Raw genomic sequence first — 27276 nt, forward strand, 5'->3', positions numbered from 1 at the left:
CTACGTTACCGTGCGAGATCCGCGGCGACCTGCGTCGGCCCAGAAGTCATCTTAGTCTATAACTACGCGGGTTTTTTAAAAGAGTTGATGTCGCGGCACGCATACGCTGAAGCTTATTTTTACAACCCGCTTTTGCACACTTCTGCATACCCTGAAGCAGGAAGTGATTGCAAGCGCACATCACTTCCTGCTTGGCCGATTGCCAGACAGTAAACACAGCATACTAACGCAGTGTTCCCTGATGGCCTGTTTCTGGCGGTGCGATGCAGTGCAGCGCACCCAACGCAACGCTACCACCAGTTAGGGATACAAACGGTGGACCGCTAACCAATTACAACTTACTTATAAAATACCTTCAAAGCTCCCAGCATGCAAGAAAATCCTTAAAATAAGTCTGATATTACTTCTTACCTAAGTTGCAATGGCATTTTGCAATGGCTAAAAGCTGAAAAGCTATTTTTAGATAGGATGAAAAATTATTTCCTGGGCCATGGGCCCATATGCAATTAACTTTTTCTCCTGAGTTTTCTCCTAGGAGATATTTTTTATCTTTAATTTAAAATACCTTTACAGCACTTTTCAACTGAAAGATTAATGAAAAGTGGGTGAAAAAGTACTATCAAAATTATTTTAAGTATTTTCTTGCTTTCTGGTGGCTTAAAAGGTATTTCATTTACAAGTTAAAAATATCACCTAGGAGAAAACTCAGGAGAAAAAGTTAATTGCATATGGGCCATAATGTCTAAAATGTGTTTGCAGTGATTCAGTGGTGTAATCAGTGTGCTGTGCGTTTACAAATTACCGTATTTTCGGCATATAAGACGCACTTTTTCTTCCCCCAAACAGGGGGGGGGGGGGGGGGGGGGAGTGGGTGCGTCTTATATGCCATAGATACAAAAAAATGGGTGCAGAGTGCGCAGGGAAGCTCTTACCCGTCCTGCCACGGCGCTCCTTTCCCCCTTCTCTCCAGCTGGATTCTCTTCTCCCTCTGGAAGTCAAGTTCGGTGAAGCTGCTGCCGCCGCTGGGTCCTCTGTTCCTCCTGTGATGAAAATAAAGATAGGTACATCAGCGGCACGTTACCGATAGTTTATGCACATCGCAATCCCCTTCCACATGCACCTCACGGAAAGCCGCCCCCTGCCGCTACACGCTGGGTTCTTCTCGCTGGCCGCCTCCTTCCCCGAACTTGACTTCCAGAGGGAGAAGAGGATCCAGCTGGAGAGAAGGGGGAAAGGAGCGCCGCGGCAGGATCAGGTGTAGTATTGATGGTGTTGTAGTGTTAGTATAGTGTAGTGAAGTGAATTGAAGTGGTGTGTTAGTGCAGGATAGTGTAGTGAAGTGTATTGAAGTGGTGTGTTAGTGCAGTGTTGTGTAGTGAATTGCTATGTAGCTTAGTTGGTAGGGCAGCAGGGGATAGTGTAGTCTAGATAGAGTAGGTTAGAGACAGTTTTAGGAGGTGAAAGGTCCATAAGATGCCCCTGCATTGCAGACGCACCTAGGTTTAGTTATTTTTTTTTCCCTAATTTTTGCCCTCCAAACTTAGGTGCGTCTTATATGCCGGAGCGTCTTATATGCCGAAAAATACGGTAATTATATTTGTATATTCAGTATATAGTGCCAACATATTGCGCAGCAGTTCTAGATGGTGTATATAGTATTGTGACTAACTTTCCCTTAGAGTAGCTGACAATCTAATCCCTTCCATAGTCAGGTACTGTCTTATTGTAGTATAAGGCAATTTTTTTTTCTTTTTTATGTTGGATGTTGTGGACAAGGGTGTTAGTAAAATTGACCAACTTACTGAGTTAGGTTTATGTGATTGAGCAGAAAACTGGTGTCAGAAGGAAACAAAGGCAAACACGGGGAGGTCATGCAAACACCATGCTTCTAGTGTCCATGACACAGAAGACATTTTATTTCAGACTTTCAAAAATTGAATAATCCTCTATAATAATCCCCTACTGTCGCTGCGTCCAGCAGCTGTCCCCGTTTCCCTGTTATTTTGTTACTACGCATGTACACAGTAATGAATAGCTGGACGGGACCAGGGAGCGAGGTGGGTGTGTGCACGCGCATGCGCAGTGACTGGCAGCAGTGGTAAAAAAATAAGACCTAGAACCCGTTTTTAAACGGGCTTAGGTCCACTAGTGCATTATAAACATGTACAGTACATTTTAACCCTCCTGGCCGTTTGTCAAAATCCGCCAGGGGGCAGCAAATACGTATCATGTAGCGAGACGAGGTCTCGCTACATGATAGCCGGCGATCGGAGATCAGGAGATCCCGTTCAAAGAACGGGATCTCCTGGAGGGCTTCCCCCGTCGCCTCCACCAGGAGGCAGCACAGCAGTTTTTTTTTTTTTTTAAATCATGTAGCGAGCCTAGGGCTCGCTACATGATAGCCGCTGCTCAGCGGCATCCCCCCGCCCGCTTTGATCGCCTTCGGCGATCTCCGATCAGGAAATCCCGTTCAAAGACGGGGCGGGATGACGTCATCGACGTCGTGACGTCATAGGGGACTCCGATCCACCCCACAGCGCTGCCTGGCACTGATTGGCCAGGCAGCGCACGGGGTCTGGGGGGGGCTGCAGCGACGCGTATAGCGGCGGATCGGCGGGTAGTGGCGGCGATCGGGCACTGCACGCAGCTAGCAAAGTGCTAGCTGCGTGCAGCAAAAAAAAATTATGCAAATCGGCCCAGCGGGGCCTGAGCGGTGCCTCCCGGCGGCATAGCCCGTGCTCAGCACGGGCTTACCGCCAGGGAGGTTAATGTTTGCCTCATGAAGACATACAGTGGAGGAAATAAATATTTGACCCCTCACTGATTTTGTAAGTTTGTCCAATGACAAAGAAATGAAAAGTCTCAGAACAGTATCATTTCAATGGTAGGTTTATTTTAACAGTGGCAGATAGCACATCAAAAGGAAAATCGAAAAAATAACCTTAAATAAAAGATAGCAACTGATTTGCATTTCATTGAGTGAAATAAGTTTTTGAACCCCTACCAACCATTAAGAGTTCTGGCTCCCACAGAGTGGTTAGACACTTCTACTCAATTAGTCACCCTCATTAAGGACACCTGTCTTAACTAGTCACCTGTATAAAAGACACCTGTCCACAGAATCAATCAATCAAGCAGACTCCAAACTCTCCAACATGGGAAAGACCAAAGAGCTGTCCAAGGATGTCAGAGACAAAATTGTAGACCTGCACAAGGCTGGAATGGGTTACAAAACCATTAGCAAGAAGCTGGGAGAGAAGGTGACAACTGTTGGTGCGATTGTTCGAAAATGGAAGGAGCACAAAATGACCATCAATCGACCTCGCTCTGGGGCTCCACGCAAGATCTCACCTCGTGGGGTATCAATGGTTCTGAGAAAGGTGAAAAAGCATCCTAGAACTACACGGGAGGAGTTAGTGAATGACCTCAAATTAGCAGGGACCACAGTCACCAAGAAAACCATTGGAAACACATTACACCGCAATGGATTAAAATCCTGCAGGGCTCGCAAGGTCCCCCTGCTTAAGAAGGCACATGTGCAGGCCCGTCTGAAGTTTGCCAATGAACACCTGAATGATTCTGTGAGTGACTGGGAGAAGGTGCTGTGGTCTGATGAGACCAAAATAGAGCTCTTTGGCATTAACTCAACTCGCTGTGTTTGGAGGAAGAAAAATGCTGCATATGACCCCCAAAACACCATCCCCACCGTCAAGCATGGGGGTGGAAACATTTTGCTTTGGGGGTGTTTTTCTGCTAAGGGCACAGGACAACTTAATCGCATTAACGGGAAAATGGACGGAGCCATGTATCGTGAAATCCTGAACGACAACCTCCTTCCCTCTGCCAGGAAACTGAAAATGGGTCGTGGATGAGTGTTCCAGCACGACAATGACCCAAAACATACAGCAAAGGCAACAAAGGAGTGGCTCAAGAAGAAGCACATTAAAGTCATGGAGTGGCCTAGTCAGTCTCCGGACCTTAATCCAATAGAAAACCTATGGAGGGAGCTCAAGCTCAGAGTTGCACAGAGACAGCCTTGAAACCTTAGGGATTTAGAGATGATCTGCAAAGAGGAGTGGACCAACATTCCTCCTAAAATGTATGCAAACTTGGTCATCAATTACAAGAAACGTTTGACCTCTGTGCTTGCAAACAAGGGTTTTTGCACTAAGTATTAAGTCTTTTATTGTAAGAGGGTTCAAAAACTTATTTCACTCAATGAAATGCAAATCAGTTGCTATCTTTTATTTAAGGTTATTTTTTCGATTTTCCTTTTGATGTGCTATCTGCCACTGTTAAAATAAACCTACCATTGAAATGATACTCTTCTGAGACTTTTCATTTCTTTGTCATTGGACAAACTTACAAAATCAGTGAGGGGTCAAATAATTATTTCCTCCACTGTAAATGCTGCGGACAGTACCTAGCGAAAAAATAGGTACATGCAGGTGTTGTGTCATCAAATAGTTAAAATGGCAGCTTCCTGGCATCATTCAAAATATATAAAACCAAATTCTAAAATACATCTCAGGGGGAAAAATAATATACATGTGATAGACTGTTTCTCCCAGAAGAGCATCAATGGCACTAAAATGTTCACAGTAACTAGAAGCAAGATTAGACCAAACACATGCAGCTGTGGTGGTTATGGCATGAACTGTCTGTCTTAATACAAGTAGCACCATTTGACAGCTTGCTGGCATCAGTCTGTGATTTTAGAAACCCATTTTTAAAAAGTGGGATGACTGACATGATCTGTCAATATTCGTGATCAATTGTCTGCGACTGTCACCACACTCATCCAGCAGCATATAGCTCATTGAGAGTAAAATGAGCCATAAATAACTTTTCTCCTATGTTGCTGTCACCAGTAGGTAGTAGCACTAGTCCATTTCTTCATAGGGGATTCTCAGCAAGGCTTTTACTCTTTATAACGATATTCTCTAAAAAGGATTTAAACAATGATGCTGGCCAGCTTCCCTGCTTCCTACAAAGTTCTTTGGCAGTTGGACAGAGCAACTGCCATTCACTAAGTGCTTTTGAAAACAAATATATCCCTGAGAATCCCCTATGAAGAGATGGACTAGTCCAAAACCTGTCGCTTCCGTGAGATTTCTACTACCTACTGTAAGGGACAGCAACATAGGAGAAAAGTAATTTATGGTGCATTTTACATTGGAAAAAATGTACTTCTTATTTGTATATGTTTGCACATATTTTAAATTTTACAATTTTTTGCCATAGTGCCCCTTTAAGGAGGAATAAATATGGCAGCCTCCACATACCTCTCGCTACAGCTGTCCTTTAAGGTGGTGGAAGCTCATACTGGCCTGTTTAGCCAGTCTGAAAATTACCGTGTGCATAGCGGATAAGGAAATAAAAGAGGCAGGATGAAGGACATATGATGTGGCTTATTTATGCTTTTTTTTTTTTTTTTTTTAATTCTGAAGATAGTTTTCTACAAAAAATAACATTATGAGCTGAACAATTTGTTTCATCACTGACCTTACCCAAGTTAAGAGTTTATCGCTCAAGTGCTGTGTAAAATTTGACATTAAATAATGCCTAGTAATGCTAAAATTACTAATTAGATTAAGAAATTAAAATCCTGCACGAAAAAAAAAAAGAATTAAAGAGAAAGACAGGGTGATGGGATCTTTGCTGAATCAAGCAGATATATACAGTATTTGCATTCATTAGTATAGCACTAGTTTTTAATGCTAGCAACTATAGGTATTAAATCAGACCTAGAAATTATAGAAATTGATAAAGGCCCCTTAAATCTTCTGCATTTGTCAGACGTTGGATTTGAATTAGATTGTTAATGTTGTACTGGCTGTTGACTTTTGGGCGTAGACGTCACAGTCATGAGGTATGATAAACAACCTCTATCCCTCTTGGTTACATCCTGTGTTAGTCAAAATGGGTAGAAGCTGCTTGGTGTCGTTACCTTTCAGGTGACTTAGCTTGTGAGTACCATATTATTTACACCTTTTTCTTTATATGTCTTAATACTACACTAACTCTACACTCAAAGCGACTTTCCCTTTTTTTAATATGTGTGTGTTGAAGATTAGTTGACTAAAACGCATACACCTTTCCAGACATTATGGTAAAGAACGGTATTCTTTTACTGTTGGACTTCTTCCTACACTGTATTTTACTAAGCATATGTAGTAGATATGTTCTCTTTTATATGTGAGCTCATTATGACTTTACATTTATGAATGTGTACTTGCTTTCATATAGACATATTAATTCAGCAACATGAGGGGCTTTTAACATTATATATAGCACATGAGATGTTTCTTTATCTTCCAACATACTCTTTAAAGTAAAGAAGGAATTTAATTAAAAGTACTATATTATGTTTTAAAATCTGTATGAGAATGCATTTTATGATGTACCAGTGAGGACTATGGATATCTTGGACGCAGGAGTTCTAAGAAGTAGGTTACATTTATATCCAGTTAACACAGCTGTAGCAAAAACACTTTGGGCCCAATCCAATTAACTTGTTCCCCTACCTAGGGGTTATTGTCATAGCTTATAAACAATACGCCTTTTAAGCCATGAGCAAGCAACAAGATACTGAGAATAATTTTGGTAGTACTTGTTCTCCTACTTTTTGGCACTTTTTCAACTGCAGAGTGCTAAAAATGTAATTTAAACAGAAGATGAAATATTATCTCCAAGGCAAAATCTTAGGAGAAAAAGTGAATTGGAGAGGGCCCTTTCTCCTAAAAAAAAAAAAAAAAAAAAAAAAAAACACAGTTGCAAAAACAGCTGATAAAAAAAAATATATGCATGGTTTGTAACAGATATTACTGTGGGGTCTATTCACTTCTTCCATACTTAGTTTGTGAAACTCACATGCGCTCAACATATGTGTTGCTTGTAAAACATGCATTATGCTATTTGTATAGAGCACACTACACAAGCTATGTAAGACCACGTTCACAGTGGTGCATTGCAGCTTCATAATACCGCTTACTGCTCTGCAATGCGCCATCTATGCGACATTCACAGTGCAGTAAGAGAAATGCAGTGTAAAGGGGTGTGGCATGGTAACGTACTACATGCAGTGTGCAAAATGCTTACATTAAAGAGACGCTGAAGCGAAAAAAAAATTATGATATTATGATTTGTATGTGTAGTACAGCTAAGAAATAAAACATTAAGATCAGATACATCAGTCTAATTGTTTCCAGTACAGGAAGAGTTGAGAAACTCCAGTTATCTCTATGCAAACAAGCCATTAAGCTCTCCGACTAAGTCTTAGTTTTTTCTATTTTCGTGATCGAAATCGCGGCCATGGCAATTTCGATCACGAAAATAGCGAAAACTAAAAGGCGTAGGGTGGCAGTTTATCTATCATTGGAAAGAGGAGAAAGAGAGCTTCAAATGATATGCATCTTTCCATAGTTACATTGTATTACACAGGACGACTTTTCTCCAAAGTCGGCAGCTCGATTCAGCACAATGCAATGAAATATAAGGAACCCAGGGGGATAGAGGAGACAGATGGGCTCCGGATGACGGGACCTCTATTGCTTGGATCGCAATAGGTGAATGTGAGTCATCTGGTGCTGTCATTCTCCCCCGCTGCGACTGCCTTCTCTGCTGGACTATCGTATTCACTGGGATGGAGGCTGCATGGTGGCTGTCTAGTTTGGGAGGAAATCGGTTGTTCGGTGGTGGGGTTGGTTATGTAATTCTGTCTGGGGAACGGCTTCCGGTTTGGCGGTGTCCAGAGCTTTCTGCTATTGCCAGGCTGGAGATGCAGGGGGAAAGTGCTGCTGCTGTGATATCTGGTGCCCTCTTCACAGGGGTGCCCCAGCCCCTGAGTGCAAATGTCCCAGCCATTCATCTCTCACTTTGCATTTCGCCACTGCTAGTCCCTGCATTGTGCACCCACAGAGGAAAGGTATATTTGACTATATATATATTAGTCATTTCATTTTAAATGTAGAAATTGATAGGCTTAATGTATACATTATAGATAGCTCACATCATATATATGATTCAAAATCCTCAGCTGCTCCACACAGAAGAGAACAGACAGAGTGTCAGAGTTTCCTGCCAGTTTGTGCAGATGTGGAAATTAAGCAACAACTATTCCTTGTTTATGCAGCTATTTACTGCTGCAGGAAAATGAATTTATCTGGGTTGTCACTCAGTTGGGATGAGCGATGATGCAAATTTCTTTGAACTTCAAGTTGAACATTTTTTCTAAAACAGTTTTGTAAATTGCATTGAAGTTAATGGTGCTGACTTTAGTAGCGAATAGCAAAGTCCCCATACATGCTATAATCACCAAATTTGCTAGGTATGTTAAAGCGGATCCGAGATGAAAAAATAACTATAGCAGGTAACTTGTCTATATATCTTATCTAAAGTTTAGATAGTTTACACAGCATATCTATCTGCAAACAGCTTCAATTGTGTATGATTATGTCTTCCTGTGATGCAATGAGAGCGGCCATGTTGTCTTGTCATCATTACACACAGGCTAAACTGATCTGCATCTCCACGCCTCAGCCTGTGCAAACTCCACGCCCCTCTCCGCCCCCTTGCCTCTGAAATCTCTGCATGGTCAGTGTGTGCTGGGGGTGTAATTTGAGGAAAGTAACTACATTTACTACAACACAACTGTGGAAGGAAAGGCATATCTGCAGGAATTTCACGCTATATTCAAGGAAAGGGTCAAATCCTTGTAATCAAACCTAATTTCTTTTATAAAACTATATTTTGTATTGTAACCATGAGATAAAATGAGAGAGGGAAAGATGGAGCACAGGGTAGGGAGAGACAAAATCAGGGAGACCAGGATGGAGAATAACAGAGGAAAAGAGAGATCAAGACAGGGAAGAAGGAATAAGAAAAAAAGAAAAAAGAGGCAAATAGAATCAAGTGGAAAAGAGAGGGAACCTATGATGGAGAAATTAATGAGACATTGCAGCAGCTATCCAGCAACTAAGAGGTTAAATTTGCTATGCATAGATTACTGGCTGCTTCCCCCCTTCTGCAGGGACATGATTTGTTGTCTGAGGGCTGGAGAGGTCATGAACCTCAGTGAAGTATCCGGAGTCTGCCATAGCCAGCCTGCATATAGCTCTTTGCTGGCGTGATTCCTACTGTCAAAGTCCTGCTTGATGGAGGAAATGCCCGGTCACATAAATGCCGATCAGACTAAGTAATGTGCGAGACAAGCGAGCAGTGCCCTGTCACAGCGCCGTATACTACACACACAGAAAGCATGCAGGAAGCTCCTGTGTGTAAAATATACAGAGATTTGACAGGCAGAGTGCTGCTCGCTTTGCTCATTACAGTCACCACGCTGATCTGCAGATTAGCATATTTCCGGGCTGGCTGATGACGCCTCCTCCTGCAGAAGCCTCCTCCTCTCCTGGCTGAGTTCCCATGAGGTATTGCAGAATGGGACTCAGCGCCGAGGCGTTCAGAGATGCTGGGGGAGGGGATACATTTGTTTTAGTGATAATTAGGTATTAAATAAATGTAATAACATTTTTTGGAGGGATGAATGCCCATTAAAAATATGTCAGGGGCTGAATTCTAAAAGCAGCAATATTTGGTCTCTGATCCACTTTAAAGAGACTCCGTAACAAAAATTGCATCCTGTTTTTTATCATCCTACAAGTTCAAAAAGCTATTCTAATGTGTTCTGGCTTACTGCAGCACGTTCTACTATCACCATCTCTGTAATAAATCAACTTATCTCTCTCCTGTCAGACTTGTCAGCCTGTGTCTGGAAGGCTGCCAAGTTCTTCAGTGTTGTGGTTCTGCTATGAACTCCCCCTTCCAGGCCCCTGTATGCACACTGCCTGTGTGTTATTTAGGATTAGAGCGGCTTCTCTCTTCTCTCTTATCTTTTACAAGCTGGATAAATCGTCCTCTGAGCTGGCTGGGCTTTCACATACTGAAGAATTACAGACAAGGGCAAAGCTGTTTGCAGGAAGAAACAAGCAGCCTGAAACTTCAGTGCATGAGAACAGGGGGAAAGAAACACACAAATAATCTCTTGAGATTCAAAAGGAAGGCTGTATACAGCCTGATTGTGTATGGATGTATTTTCTATGTGTGGACATACTGTACATCAACCTACTTCCTGTTTTGGTGGCCATTTTGTTTGTTTATAAACAAACTTTTTAAAACTGTTTTTAACCAATTTTAATGCGGCGAGGAGCGGCGAAATTGTGTCAGAGGGTAATAGGAGATGTCCCCTAACGCACTGGTATGTTTACTTTTGTGCGATTTTAACAATACAGATTCTCTTTAAGAACAGTGGGGACAAGGAGGGGACATTTTTCAAAAAGGACCTTGTAATCTTTGACAAAATCAGTGTGGCAACCCTATGGCAACTTGCAACACTTTTGCCACGGATTACTGAAACAGCCGTAAAACTGTTATATAAGGATCCCTGGCAAATATACCTATTATGGTATTTGCATATCCCCCCTCCCAAGCCTCTTAAAATTCTTGTCATCACTGCAGCCTGGTATAGCCAAAATTAAGTTCAAACCACGTGGAGCTCCACAACCTGAGCTGTTGCGAGCCCACATAGTCCATGATGTGGGGAGAGTGGGGCTCTGGAAGAGGGGGGTGGCAAAGTGAAGCCAAGGGGCTCTACCCCTGCCTTTGGAAGGGTTCATGGTTCTTTAACATGGTGTCTGCCTCACCATGTAAAATGGGTATAGAAGTACTAGTGTACCTTACCTTTAGCCATTTTCATAAAGGAATAATGTTAAATAAAAAAAACATAACACTTAAAGTCCTTTATTGTTCTTAATTAGCCATAAATACTTACATGTAATCAATATACTTGGAAATGATCTCATGCGAATATCCTATGGATGTTGATTGAGAAGCCCTACCACACATCCTCACCAAAGCATCTTTAAAAGTGCAGTGGGACCAAGGGCAAGATCCAGCGGTCTATTTAAAGATGCCATTCCTGCAGCTTGCTATACACTATTATAGCTAATGCTTGCAGGGATTGATATGTGCATGGATGTGCAGCAGGGATCTTCAATCAACAGCCAGAGGATATGGACATGGAATCATTTTGGAGGATATTGGCATGGGATCATTAAAGGTAAGAATGTATAGTTGATTAAAAACAATAATCCCTTTGTGGAGATGGGTAAGGGGTACATTAGTACACCTATACCTATTTCACCTTGGAAGAGGCATCTAGAGGTCTCCTTAACCTCCTGAGCGGTATGGACGAGCTCAGCTCGTCCATCACCGCCGGAGGCTGCCGCTCAGGCCCTGCTGGGCCGATTTGCTTCAAATAAAAAGCAGCACACGCAGCCGGCACTTTGCCAGCCGCGTGTGCTGCCTGATCGCCGCCGCTCTGCGGCGATCCGCCGCGAGCAGCGGCGAAAGAGGGTCCCCCCAGCCGCCCGAGCCCTGCTCAGCCGGACCAATCAGTTCCGGCCAGCGCTAAGGGCTGGATCGGAGGCGGCTGACGTCAGGACGTCGGCTGACGTCCATGACGTCACTCCGCTCGTCGCCATGGCGACGAGGAAAGCCAAACAAGGAAGGCTGCTCATTGCGGCCTTCCTTGTTTGTTCTGGGCACCGGAGGCGATCGGAAGAACGCCTCCGGAGCGCCCTCTAGTGGGCTTTCATGCAACCAACTTTAAGTTGGCTGCATGAAATAGTTTTTTTTCAATTGAAAAAAAAACCCTCCCGCAGCCTCCCTGGCGATCTCAATAGAACGCCGGGGAGGTTAAAGACAACTTGCAGATGCCACCATGAACCCACCCCTCAGCACCTCCTGGGCACCAGAGGTAAGGGGTTCTGAGGATACAAGCAAACTTAGCTGTCCCTCTCTTCCAAAGCCCACTCATATCATGGACCATGTGAGCTGGTATATCTCAGGGCCCGGAGAGCCACACAGTCTGGGCTTTGAATTCTGGCAATACCAGCCTGCATTGGAGACAAGGTGAAAATAGGCTTGGGTGGGGTGATTACACATAATTTATTTTCATAAAAATGTCAAAGGAAATTTAAAAAGAAATAAATAAATAAGTAAAAAGTGTACCTGTAGGGAAAAAGTGCTCTTTTGGGGTACTCACCACAGGGTGGGGGATCCTCCACAGTGTTCTCCCCAGAATTTTTTGCCAGCCGGGTGGCATGAAATAGTAGCCGGGTGGCATGAAATAGTAGCCGGGTGGGGCGAGATGAAAATGCAGGGCAACTCTGCTTACAGCATAGGAGGAGGTGAAGAGGTGAGCCGATGACAACCGGGTGGTCACCAAATCTAGCCGGGTGGAGCACCCGGCTAAAAGAGCCCGGGGAGAACACTGCTCCAGAGACCTGCCTGTTCCAGTGTCCGGACCCCCAAAAAGATGCTTGTTAACAGCTCGTGCATGCCCACTAGAACGGACCTGCTAGGGCTCGACAAAAAAAAACAAACCGATCAGGTCCATGCTACTGCGCATGCGCGAGCTGTTGCACAGACCTGAACAGGCTTGGCTTTTTCCACTGGAGCCCATGCGACTGCACAATGCACCCACGCTTTGGGGGGTCCCTGCCTGGGATCGGCTTGGTGGAGGAAGATGGGGAAAGCCTCTTGCAGATCCAGAGGCTTCCCCCTGCTGAGGTAAGTATCTGTTTTTTCTCCCAAGTAAACTTACAGGTTTACATTCAAGTACAATACGGGCAATTCTGCAAAAATGGGTGAATTTACCATGAGATTGAACTATAAAAAAAAATGCCTGCTCATCTCTAGTTTGAAATTGAGCTTACTGCAAATTTTGGGAATTTAAAGCAGGCTGCAAAAAAGTAAAATCTCTCAGAAAGCAATAAAAAAATGTAGTGCTACCCCCAACTAAAGGAAGAACAAAAACATAAAAGAAAGCTCCTGCTCTTTAGGAGCTTTTTATCACTAGTAATGTGGGCTGCCCTAATTACTGCAGAGCTATGAAGCAGCAAGGCATTGCCACAGTAACCACAGATCACCAAACCTACACACATCAATTGAAAAATAACTTGCAACTTCAAGCATTGAAGAATGATGACAAAGTTGGTGTGATCTAAGTTGAAATTACTTGTGCCTCAACTTCAGGTAGAAAAGAGTGGAGTGCAATATATCAGTGTTTCTCAAGATTTTATTGGTATGTAACCCTTTTAAAACCCTGTACTCAACAACTACCCCCTAGCATAGTAAACATGGTAATATGTTCTCTAGCTCCTAAAATTTCATTTCAGATTCATTAAATGTCTTGCATTGAATTTACTCCTGCTGTATGTGCTGAGCAAAAAGAAATGGTCCGCACTTGTCAATGAAGGTTTCCTTTATTGTTGGACATATCCAAAACATCCGAGGCAAACATCAGATAGCTGACATGTTTCGGACTAACTGTCCTTAATCATAGCTAACAGAGTAATGACCATCTGGACATATAAATAGTATCTGCACAAGGTTACCGCCCCCAGGTCCCACCCGCACGGGCGGAGTCACCTGGGCAGGTGCAGAATAAAAACACATATGCAAATATACAAAAATAAAATTACAAGAAATGTAAAGTGAAAACTATTTATAAAACAAGGAACAGCGTTCTCAGATTTGAGACAAACAAATAATGAGGGGTATACATGCAGAGAGCAAGGAGAGAAAAAATCATGTAATAGTGGTGAGGTCCCATCTGGCATTTAAGCCATGTGGGATTCTAGTATTTAGTTCAAATACCCACTCGGCTTCTCTCCGCAATAATTTTTTACGCAGGTCGCCGCCTCTTATGGACGGCATGACTCTCTCTATACCACAATATGAAAAATTAGTCATATCCCCCCTGTGGACTTCCCGAAAATGTTTCGCCACATTACTGATGTGAGAGGTATGCCAACCTGCACCCAAGTAATGTTCCGCTATCCTCTCCCTCAAGGGCCGGGTGGTGCACCCCACATACTGCAGGGAACAAACCCCACAGGTAATGAGGTACACCACATATCTAGTACCACAGTTAATAAACTGTTTGATGTTGAAACTTCGGCCCGTTGAGAGAGAGACAGCGACTTTGGCACTGCCATGTACACGACAATATCTGCAGGTCGGCACACCACATCTGAAGGAGCCGACAGTTGACAACCACGTTCTACAGGTGGACCCAGAGTTAAATAGACTAGGGGACAACATCTGTCCCAAAGTTGGCGCTCTTCTACTAGAAAACCTGACTCCGTTTTGTAAAACTGATGTGAGGCCACTATCCGCCTGTAAGACCGGAAGGTATCTAGAAAGTATATCAACAACTTTCTTGTATTCAGATGAATACATTGTGACAAAGGTGGGTCTGGAGGGTTCTAATTGATGGGGTTCTGGAGTATTAACTAAGTCGATTCTAGATCTCCTATCCACTCTGGATCTACCCCGTTTAATACACCATCCTGGATACCTCCTTTCCTTAAGGCGAGCTTCCACCACATTCAATTCGTGTTCTAAATTGCAAGAGTCGGAACAATTCCGCTTCGCTCTTACAAATTCGCCCACAGGTATGCCACGTATGGGTAGGATGGCAACTGTCTGCCCTCAAAACGGTGTTACCACTACATGGCTTTCTGTAGGTAGTAGTCACAATTACGCCCTGAATGGGGTCACCTCTAAGAGTCAAATCAAGATAACTAATGGAATCCTGACCCACGGAGTAAGTAAACTGTAAGTTCTGGTTATTGCTACCAAAATATTCAACCAGAGACCTGACCTCCGTACTATTGCCATTCCATATGATTAACAGGTCGTCGATGTACCTCCCGTACCACACAACACTCTCCAGCAGACGACAGGCTCCCCCAAACAAATAGCGCTCCTCCCACCATCCCATGTAAAGATTAGCAAGGGACGGTGAGAATTTGGCGCCCATGGAGGCGCCTTGCCTCTGGAGGAAGAACCTGCCGTCAAACATGAAGTAATTGTGGGCCAGGAGGTACTCGACGGCCATCAAGATGAATGTGCAGAGGTCGGCTGGATAATCTGCATAACGGGTAAGATGGAACTCCAGGGATTGAAGTTCCAGGTCGTGTGGGATACAAGAATACAAGGACTTTACATCAATGGTTACCCACGAGTAATTGTCCTGCCATTGGAAATCTTCCAAGCTGGCTAGTAAAGGTTTTGTATCCTTCACATAACCCGGCAATCGCCTAACAAGGGGCTGTAGCAGAGAGTCCACCCAACAACCCAGGCGCTCGCCCAGAGAGCCAATGCCCGCCACTATCGGTCTCCCCTCTGGAGGATAGCCCGGCTTGTGGATCTTTGGCAAGTGGTGAAAGATGGGCACAACAGGAGATTTAACCCCCAAATATTCCGACATTTTATGGTCAAATATTCCCATACTTTCACCACAAGATAAGAGGCTGAATAGCTTCTGCTGGAAATCAACAGTGGGGTTAGTCTTCAAGACCATATATGTGTCACTGTCCTCCAATTGCCTTAAAGTCTCATTTCTATACATATCACTGTCGAGAACGACCACCGATCCCCCCTTGTCTGCATTTCTGATGACAATTTTGTCATTCTTCTGCAGACTCCTGAGGGCTAGTCGCTCCGCAGCAGTGATATTAGATGGACCTACACCAGTCAAGTTGCCAGCCAAATCAAGGAGATCTTTCTCCACCAAATCTTGGAAATTCTCAACATGCAAAGACCTCTCTGAAATCGGATAAAAATCCGGGTTTCTTATGCCGACTGGTTTGACATCATTCAGAGTCACCATACCCGCGCTATCAGACGACAAGGCGTCTAATGTCCACCTAGCGCGGGTATTGCTGAAGTCCCCGATTTGGGGGATGTCAAAAGTCCGCAGAGAGGACTGAGCTTGTGAGGAGTCGTCCCCTTGATCAAAATGCTTCCTGAGTAACAATGATCTGACAAATTTATTGACATCCAAAAGAGTTTCGAAAACATTCAAGTGGCAAGTAGGTGCAAAAGACAAGCCCTTAGAAAGGATCTTTATTTCAATATCACTTAATACATGTTTAGACAAATTCACCACATTATTGGATTGATCTCCATCATGAGAAAAGGTGGGTAATTTACCACGATTTCTCATACCTGCTCTCTGAGTTTTCCTCCTCTGCCCCCTCCCCTCCTCCTGTGAAACTTGTGCCTTCTGTAATAGGATGGCTGACCCTGTACGTTTTTTGACCCTGACAGTTGCTCCACATGCTGGCTCCCTGACTGCGGCTGCACCCCTGACTGGGGGTCACCAGCAGGAACCGCTGGTGCCTCCTGAACAACTGTTGCCTCAGGGGAACTAAAACTGACCTTGCGTCTATTGTGTCTATCACGGGATCGTGATCTCGGTCGATGTGACCCAGGCAATCTTGGGGTACCCTCCCAGCGCCCCCACTCATAAACTACATTTTTAGCATAGTCCCTAGTATCTCTCATGTATTGTGTGCGTTTTAAGTCTGTAATCATGATTTCTAATTTCGTTATGTTATCCAGCATTTTCTTATTCAGAACATTATACATTCCCATATCGTGTGGTTTACTAATGGTACTCTTAATATCATCTACTTTCAATTTTAAGTCCATGAGTTTGTTTTCTTCATAAGATATAATAAGGCGCATTAATTTTAAAGAACAGTCAGTCAGTATTTCATTCCATTCAATAACAAATTGATCTGAGTACACAGTAGTCGGGACTTTTTTAATTCGAAGTCCTCGAGGGATTATCCCCTCTGCCACATACTGTTTCAAGCTAGATAAATCCCACCATACTTTGGTCTCCTTTGCCAGAGTGTCCTCTAATTTCAGAAAGGCAGTCCGCAAATGTAAATCAGGATCCAAAACTGACAAATTAGTGTTCCTAGAAAATACTGTAGCAAATTTGTGGCAGCGATCTTGGTCGTAGGCAAGACTTCCCAAGGGAATGATATGTTCTTCCCTATTGCCTACATGTGTATTATTGCTGTTAACCTGGGTGTTACTGCAACTGATGCCAGGCAAGGGTTTCCCAGTGTGTGAGCTGTTAGCTATGGCAAGAGATTGTTCTGGGTAAGCTGAGGAAAAAGACCCATCACTGATTGTCAGGTCTGTTATAGGGGGTACATGGGAAGGGGGGACACAGGCAGAGCTACCAAGATCCAAGTTCTCCAGGCAAGGAGCAGTGGTCGCTGCGGCAGAACAGAGTAGAAGATCCCTTACCATCTCTCTGCAGTGCGGCTGAGTAGTCCATGGATCTCCCCAGACGCCATCGGCATGCTGTGTAGCTGGGGGCAGCGATCCGGTGGGCGTGTCCCAGAATCTGACGTCACTTCCCCCCATGCTGAGTGACCGGCCCAGGAGCCAATGGAATGTCGGCGGGCGGCCTCTGCTCCGGCACCGCTGTATGTGCTGGATTGAAATGCTATTTCATTTTAAAATTATGGATTGCTTAGACAAGATGAGTAGCAGTGCATAGGTTAGATGGCTTGTATTACACTGGTGCATATAGAGGTGTAGCATGAGCAATATTAGCCACTGCAACATCTGTAGAGCCCTTGAGCTTAAAGAGAAACTCCGACCATGAATTGAATTGTATCCCAATCAGTAGTTGATACCCCCTTTTACATGAGAAATCTATTCCTTTTCACAAACAGACCATCAGGGGGCGCTGTATGACTGATATTGTGGTGAAACCCCTCCGACAAGAAACTGAGGACCGTGGTCCTCCTGGCAGTTTCCTGTCTGTGAACCTTGTTGCATTGTGGGAAATAGCTGTTTCCAACTGCCAAAATAGCATGCAGCAGCTACATCACCTGCCAACAGTAAAAATGTCACCATGTAATAAATGTCTGGATGAAAATCAGGGGTTTTCAAAGATTTTACAATGGGCAAACACTGACTAAATCATTTATACATAATTATTGTAAAAATGGAGCACTTTTTTATTACATTATTTTCAGTGGAGTTCCTCTTTAAAGGGGCGCACGATTTCCTCGCCCAGCTGCTATAATAACCAGTGTCTTGCAGAGTTGAATATTGCACTGTTTTTCATGAATATTTTTATTGAGAAGTGTAGTGTTACTCCCCTTCAAAAGCTGACATCACAGGTCATAAGAGCGTACAAGACACATATTAGTAGTCAAATTAGTATTTTGAAATGAAACAAACATGATGTGCTTTAACTGCAGACTGTCAGCTTTAATTTGAGGGTATTTACATCCAAATCAGGTGAACGAGGTAGGAATTAAAACCGTTTGCATATGGGCCTCCCACTCGTTAAGGGAGCAAAAGTTATGGGACAGAATGATAATCCTAAATCAAACTTTCACTTTTTAATACTTGGTTGCAAATCCTTTTAGTTATTTACAGCCTGGAGTCTGGAATGCATAGACATCACAAGATGCTGGGTTTCATCCCTAGTGATGCTCTGTCAGACCTCTACTGCAAGTGTCTCCCTGTAACGATCGGTGTCAGCACACTGAGAGAATCTGATTATTGGTGATCTGCAGTACCACCAAGAATACAGATTATACCTGATTATTGATGATCTGCAGAATCACCGATAATCCAGGTATAACTAACCTCTGGACACCTTTATAGTGTGAGTGTTTGATGCAACAGTAATAACTTTGAGTAAGACCACCCGAGGAGCAGGTGGTCTTTGGCAGTACGGGCGATACTGCCTTTTGGGAGGAACAGAGACCTTCCAGTAGCCTGAGAACTCCAAAGGGGTGGAGTTTCAGGGTAAGGTAGGCTGAACCTGTGAGTGAGTGACACCTGAAGGTGGTAGTCACTACCAGGTCTGGAGACTCTCTCTTAACAAGGGAGATAGTTCTCGAAGTCGGGCAAGCCAGGTCGGCAACACACAGACAGATAAGGTACAAAGACAGTAGACTGATTCGGTATCCTAAGCGGGCAGGGTTTGGCAACAGGTAATCAGATATGCGAGGTACCGAATCAGAAAGCAGAGGGAAAGTCAGAAATGCAACAGGTCATAACAGATATCAACAATGCCTAGTCTTGGGTGTGAGGTCCGTGGTCTCTACACCCTGGAACTAGTCTGTAGTATAACAGAATGGTAACACAGAGTCCCTAATCTTGGGTGTGAGGTCCGTGGTCTCGACACCCTGGAACTAGTCTGAAGTATAACAGAATGATAATACAGAGTCCCTAGTCTGGATGTGAGGTCCGTGGTCTCGACACCCTGGAACTAGTCTGAGGTATAACACAATAACAAACAGAAGAAATCTGGCTCAGTGTGAATTCCCCGGTCCTCCTGGTTCAAACACACTGTTGGATTTGACTAAGGTCTGAGTGCTTCCACGCAAGTGTTCGCAACGGCAGACAACCTGAAAGTGAACAGCAGTGACTATACTGTACATAGAGCAGCGCTCTCTGGCGCTACCCCTATGTGATCAACCAATAGCCACCTGCCTTGAGGTCAGCTGACCAACCTGGTCATCTGATCCCTCTCCGTTTGTCATAAAGGCTCTGCCTCTCAGCGCGTGCACGCGTATTCCTCAGCCTATGTGAACTAACAGACCCAGCCACACCAGATGCATGCTGCTGCGGACAAATCGCCGCGCTGGACGCATGCTGCTGCGGACAAACCGCCGCGCTGCACGGGGAATCAGCCGCCTTGCCGCCAGTACACACGGCGGCTTTTCCGCGTTCTCTCACACTCCCACTCCTGCTTGTTCTTGGGGCATTTTCCCTTTAGTTTTGTGTACAGCAAGTGAAATGCATGCTCAAGCGTATTCAGGTCAGGTGATTGAGTTGGCCATTGCATAACATTCCACTTTTTTCCCTTCAAAAACGCTTTGGTTTCTTTTGCAGTATGCTTTGGGTCATTGTCCATCTGCAATGTGAAGCACCTTCCAATGAGTTCTGAAGCATTTGGCTGAATATAAGCAGATAATTTTGCCCAAAACACTGCTGAATTCATCCTGCTGCAGTCACATCATCAATAAATACAAGAGAATCAATTCCATTGGCAGCCATACATGCCCACACCATGACACTACCACTACCATGCCTTACTGATGAGGTGGTATGCTTAGGATCATAAGCAGTTCCTTTCCTTCTCCATACTCTTTTCTTCCCATTACTCTAGTAAAAGTTAACCACTTTACCACCACCAGTAGGAGTTCATATTTATGTAAACACAGGAGCATAGAAACAAATAATAAACACTTGGCTCGGTTTCTATTTTTAGAACACACTAAGGGCTTGATTCACAAAGCGGTGCTAACAGTTAGCACGCTGGTGAAAAGCCCTTTATCATGCCTAAACTCAGTTTAGGCGTGATAAGTTTAGGGGCTCGATTCACAAAGCGGTGCTAACCCAGTAAAAGACTTTAGGCATGATAACCATTGCACCACGCTGGTGAAAAGCCAGTTTAGGTGTGATAATTTTAAGCATGATAAGTTTAAGCATGATAAGTTTAGGCATGATAAGTTTAGATCGGGCGCAAAGTCCCGCACGCAAAGCAGCACCATTAAACTCTATGCGAAGTGCACCAGACTTTGCTAGCGGAAAACTTTTTATCAGCTGTGCACTGCGGTGCTAACCCAGTTGATGCTTAAACTTATCATGCCTAAACTTATCACACCTAAACTGAGTTTAGGCGTGATAAAGGGCTTTTCACCAGGGTGCTAACTGTTAGCACCGCTTTGTGAATCAAGCCTTAGGTGTGATAAGTTTAGGTGTGATAAGTTTAGGCGTGATAAGTTTAGGCGTGATAACTATAGCACCAACTAGGTTAGCACCGCAGTGCACAGCTGATCAAAAGTTTTGCGCTGGTAAAGTCTGGTGCACTTCTCATAGAGTTTAATGGCGCTGTTTTGAGTGCGGGACTTTGCGCGAGATCTAAACTTATCACGCCTAAACTTATCACGCCTAAACTGGCTTTTCACCAGTGTGGTGCAATGGTTATCGCGCCTAAAGTCACTAACTGGGTTAGCACCGCTTTGTGAATCGAGCCCATACTCTGTATCTCCATCTTGTGGCCAAAAAGTAAAACCACATCCAAATACCCTATTATACACCTTCCCATAGAAAAATGAAATACATTTTCATTATTTTTAAAAACCCTTGGAGGTCAATTAATGTTGGTCTCATCTGTCCATAGGATGGTGTTCCAGAACTGTGAAAGCTTTTTAGATGTTGTTTGGCAAACTCATCTGGCCTTCCTGTTTTTGAGGCTCACCAATGGTTTACATCTTGTGGTATCGTGGTTGGGGTGTCTTGGCATCCTATGGAAAAAAATACAGGAGACAAAAAAGGGAGCCTGATAGTGCAGTATGTCAATAATAGGTGTGTGGAGAAATCAATTGATTGAAAGGGCTACTCACAAAGGAGGGTTGCAAGGGGCAACAGACCACAGGAAGCAGGTGGAGACCATAAACCCGACTCCACTCGCGGTGGTCCTGGACGGACCTGGTTGCGGTCGCTCTCTTAGACGAAAAAGGATAGACAAAACATTAACCGTGGTAAAACAATGGGTGTTCTGTCACCACCCCTCGGACAAACATGTACGGGGGTATAACTATGCACAATAAGGGAAAGAGGCGCCCTGATTTGAATAAAAGCTTTTAAAACCAGTTTAAAAACGAAAAAGAAAAATGAGTTATTTTACCTCAATGACGAAATCTCTGTAAACTTACAAAAGATTTTTATTTGAGCACAGGCAACACGTTTCGCGGGTCTGAGCCCGCTTCCTCAGGCCAATACAGTGCCTAGAACAGCAGGAAGAGTTTCTCAATATAGAGTACATATATAAATGAAAAAATAGCATAACATGATTTAATTTGGCAGATTTATCTATGCCCTAATAGTTGATTCCATGCTGTGCATATGCAAACGCATATTTATGCGCACGCACACACACATCAAAGAGAACACACTACTGTGTCTCATATCTAAGGGCAAACTTGATGGTTTAGTCTAAGCTTCATTTGCCGTAATGCACAATACAATTATTATTATGCACCTTCTAGATCAGGGGTCAGGAACCTTTTTGGCTGAGAGAGCCATAAACGCCACATATTTTAAAATGTAATTCCGTTAGAGCCATACAATATTTTTCAAACTTGGACGACAGGGCTCACGTCCCTGTTGCCATGGTGATGTGTATACAGTTGATCAGCCAGGCAGCGTCGGACACGTCTTCAGCTTCTCTTGGGTTTCAGCAACATCAGCAATTTCCCCGAGAGCCAAAGAGGAGAAATACCCACTAACAGCTTGTACAATTAGCTAGCTGACTTGAGGGTTGATACACTTTGTAGGACGAGATCCATGCACTTTGGCCCAATAGACTGCCTGTCAAGTGACAGGCAGCCTATTTGCCCAATCAAAGTACAGAGATCTCATCCTACAAAGTCACTGGACCTGACAGGGTCGAGAGTGGGACAATTGGAGCAGCTGTTCGTTTAGGGGCAGCACGAGTAAGTTAGTAGTGAATGCCTAATGTATGGTCTAATTCAGTGCACTCCCTCCTTCCCCTGTGTTTGTCAGCATGCACACAGCTTATGCTGGTGTATGTGCATGGTGCACATGGATACATTACGTTAGCTCCCTTGTGCTATTGGTAAGATGCACTATCTGTCCCAGGAGAGGACGTCAGGATGTGTGCTCCTAATCCATTGATAGGTTTGATGCAATGAATGTGTTTGCATGTCTGCACTATGCATGTTACAGGGCCAGAGTTAGGACACCTATGTTTACCTGAGTACTTCTGCGCAGTATAGGTGACTAAGCATAAGAATGCATTCTTCTGTGAACTAAGACCCCGGCTTTTAAGTTAGCTGTAGGGATAACAGTGGTGCCTGGATGAGTGAATCTGTGAATGCATTTGTTGGAACATTTGCATGCGAGAGTGCGAAGGGTTAATAGATTTTAGTAGTGTATGCTATAGCAGTAGCGTGCCTACTTTAAAAATGTTACTTGCGCTGCCACACTAAGCTGTGCTGCTTGAGAAGTGTAGCTTAGTGAATAAACCCCTACTGATTTGTATGTGAGCCAGATGTAGCCATCAAAAGAGCCACATCTGGCTCCCGAGCCATAGGTTCCCTACCACTGTTCTAGATGAACGATAAATATATAATATATATATAAATATATATATATGGAAAAAATTAATTATATACAGAAAAAAAAAAGGGGGGGGGGGGGTTCAATTGATGATAATGTATACATCATCAATTAAAAAGAACTAGGAACATAGTGGATAGTATTCTAAAATTAGCCATGCGCCCATAGGAATGATATAATATAAAACACAGATATATAGCGATGTATAAAAAATATAAACACACACATATGCATACACATACCTACATACACACACACATACACATACATACGCACACAGCAACATAAGAAGTACTGAAGACTTGGCCAGTTATAAACATATAAATAAATATATACATGCATGCATGCATACATATCTACATACCTACATACACATACACACACAACAACATAAGAAGTACTAAAGACTTGGCCAGTTCTAAACAAAAGACAAGATCCAGGCAGCGCTGCAAGCATTTCACAGTGGTGCTCTGCATAAGTAAAAGGAACTGGTCACTGACTTTTAAAAGCATTGCAGTACATTGTTCACAGCATAATACATGTTCAGTCAGCAGGGGGAGTAAAAAGGCAGGATACAATGGAGACCAGAAAACAATGTTGTAATACTCACTAAATGACAGAAATCATGTAGCATAGGGAGCCTCTACAGGACATTCCCTGTCTCTGCATTATATAACCTTACTTGATTTGTTTAAGCAGCTGCAGGTCTGCACACTCCCAGCAGATTAGGGAAAGGGGAGGGTGCATGATGATGTAATCACAGGAAGTAGTGGCGGGGCCATATTGGAAAGGGGCATAGCATAGGAAGGCAATGTATTTTGCCAGTCCTACGCTGGATTCATAGAAAAGATAGGACCAGGAGTTGATGTATTAAATTATTTGGCCACTAGATGGTGATGGGACTTTCTCATTAGCGTCTCATTGCTAGTGTACTGGATTTCTGTTCTCATAGTGACAGATTTTGACAGTTAATTGGTGAAAAACAAAATATATATTAAAATACATTGGCGCAATAGTGGATTATTTAGATAAATAGCTCATAGTTAGTGGTAAGAAAAGAATAGTGATTAGATGAATTAAATTATATGGGAATCTTTGCATTAAACACGATTATACAATAAGACTGCATTGTTTTGTGGTATATATATCTCTCTGTTTAGCACATATATAATGCTCAGGACGTGTATATAATAGTTTATGTGTCACTCTCAAAATCATATGAGTGATGTCATAAGGATAAGATATTTTTATTTTTTTTATATTTCCAATATGTATGAAATGTGTGCATATGAGTGGTGTAGATGAGAATGACTATGTGGTGGAATGATTTTATTGGCAAGTGAATGGCCGAGCTGAGGGAAAGAAAAAAAAAAGTGAGGTTGGTGTGTGAGGGGAGTGAAGAGTGAGGGGGTGAAGGATGAATTGGAACATTGTTATACAGGATAATAAGCAAACATTGGTGTGTGTCAATGCATGATGAACTGTTGGGGGGGACCCAGGGGACCCACATGAATTTGTACTTAATGTCGGAGCTAGATTAGTAATTGTGCTCCAGGCATTCATTGAGTGCTTCCGGTTTCAATGTTCTTAATTTAAAAATCCAAAACATTTCTCTAGCCCGAAGGCGAGTCATGCGTTCAGTATGGGACAGGTTGTTAGATACGTATTCAACTGGCATGAATGTGAAGTGCCTATGATCTGAATAATGAAATTCTGCAAAATGTCTTGAGAGGCTATGTTTGGCATATGCTTTTTGAATATTCCTCCTGTGTTGTCCTATACGAGCTCTTTTTTGTTGACTTGTGCGGCCGACATATTGTTTATTACAAGGACAGGTTATCAAATAGATGATGTGTGTAGTGCTGCAAGTGAAATGGTGGTCAATGCTGAATGTTTCTTGAGTGACAGTGCATTTAAAAGAGGAGGTTCCTGGGCGCAGGTATTCACAGGCTAAGCATTTTTGTGAATGGCACCTTTGTATACCAGGGGTGATTTTGAGAGTGGGTTCCCTGGGGGCAAGTGCTCGGGGTCTGCTCGGGGCTATGATGTTCTTTAAGGTTTTGGCTCTTCTGAATATCAGTTTGGGCTTGGATTCTAGTTTCTTTTAAATGCACTGTCACTCAAGAAACATTCAGCATTGACCACCATGTCACTTGCAGCACTACACACATCATCTATTTGATAACCTGTCCTTGTAATAAACAATATGTCGGCCGCATAAGTCAACACAAAAGAGCTCGTATAGGACAACACAGGAGGAATATTCAAAAAACATATGCCAAACATAGCCTCTCAAGACAATTTGCAGAATTTCGTTATTCAGATCATAGGCTCTTCACATTCATGCCAGTTGAATACGTATCTAACAACCTGTCCCATACCGAACGCATGACTCGCCTTCGGGCTAGAGAAATGTTTTGGATTTTTAAATTAAGAACATTGAAACCGTAAGGACTCAATGAATGCCTGGAGCACAATTACTAATCTAGCTCCGACATATAAGTACAAATTCATTTGGGACCCCCCCCCACACACACACACACTTCATCATGCATTGACACACACCAATGTTTGCTTATTATCCTGTATAACAATGTTCCAATTCATCCTTCACCCCCTCACTCTTCACTCCCCTCACACACCAACCTCACTTTTTTTTTCTTTCCCTCAGCTCGGCCATCCACTTGCCAACAAAATCATTCCACCACATAGTCATTCTCATCTACACCACTCATATGCACACATTTCATACATATTGGAAAATATAAAAAAAATAAAAATATCTTATCCTTATGACATCACTCATATGATTTTGAGAGTGACACAAACTATTATATACACGTCCTGAGCATTATATATGTGCTAAACAGAGAGATATATATACCACAAAACAATGCAGTCTTATTGTATAATCGTGTTTAATGCAAAGATTCCCATATAATTTAATTCATCTAATCACTATTCTTTTCTTACCACTAACTATGAGATATTTATCTAAATAATCCACTATTGCGCCAATGTATTTTAATATATATTTTGTTTTTCACCAATTAACTGTCAAAATCTGTCACTATGAGAACAGAAATCCAGTACACTAGCAATGAGATGCTAATGAGAAAGTCCCATCACCATCTAGTGGCCAAATAATTTAATACATCAACTCCTGGTCCTATCTTTTCTATGAATCCAGCGTAGGACTGGCAAAATACATTGCCTTCCTATGCTATGCCCCTTTCCAATATGGCCCCGCCACTACTTCCTGTGATTACATCATCACGCACCCTCCCCCTTCCCTAATCTGCTGGGAGTGTGCAGACCTGCAGCTGCTTAAACAAATCAAGTAAGGTTATATAATGCAGAGACAGGGAATGTCCTGTAGAGGCTCCCTATGCTACATGATTTCTGTCATTTAGTGAGTATTACAACATTGTTTTCTGGTCTCCATTGTATCCTGCCTTTTTACTCCCCCTGCTGACTGAACATGTATTATGCTGTGAACAATGTACTGCAATGCTTTTATAAGTCAGTGACCAGTTCCTTTTACTTATGCAGAGCACCACTGTGAAATGCTTGCAGCGCTGCCTGGATCTTGTCTTTTGTTTAGAACTGGCCAAGTCTTTAGTACTTCTTATGTTGTTGTGTGTGTATGTATGTGTATGTGTATGTAGGTATGTAGATATGTATGCATGCATGCATGCATGTATATATTTATTTATAGGTTTATATTTTTTATACATTGCTATATATCTGTGTTTTATATTATATCATTCCTATGGGCGCATGGCTAATTTTAGAATACTATCCACTATGTTCCTAGTTCTTTTTAATTGATGATGTATACATCATCATCAATTGACCCCCCCCCCCCCCCGCCCCTTTTTTTTCTGTATATAATTAATTTTTTCCATATATATATTATATATTTATCGTTCATCTAGAAGGTGCATAATAATAATGGTATTGTGCATTACGGCAAATGAAGCTTAGACTAAACCATCAAGTTTGCCCTTAGACATGAGACACAGTAGTGTGTTCTCTTTGATGTGTGTGTGCGTGCGCATAAATATGCGTTTGCATATGCACAGCATGGAATCAACTATTAGGGCATAGATAAATCTGCCAAATTAAATAATGTTATGCTATTTATTCATTTATATATGTACTCTGACCGCTATTATTTTTATAATCTTTTATGAAATGTGTATATTATGTATATTGAGGAACTCTTCC

At 42.9% G+C, this 27276-nt stretch overlaps 1 protein-coding gene across 1 annotated transcript in view; it reads right to left on the minus strand.

The window, feature by feature from the left end:
* Positions 1–27276, minus strand: part of LOC137537870 (mucin-2-like) — a 327684-nt gene that overhangs the window by 232454 nt on the left and 67954 nt on the right. The window contains exon 2 of the mRNA XM_068259818.1: positions 933–1040. Coding sequence (XP_068115919.1) covers positions 933–1040 — 108 coding nt within the window. The remainder of the gene's footprint in view (positions 1–932; positions 1041–27276) is intronic.

The sequence above is a fragment of the Hyperolius riggenbachi genome, chromosome 11 (genome assembly GCF_040937935.1).
Source record: "Hyperolius riggenbachi isolate aHypRig1 chromosome 11, aHypRig1.pri, whole genome shotgun sequence".
Classification (NCBI taxonomy): domain Eukaryota; kingdom Metazoa; phylum Chordata; class Amphibia; order Anura; family Hyperoliidae; genus Hyperolius; species Hyperolius riggenbachi.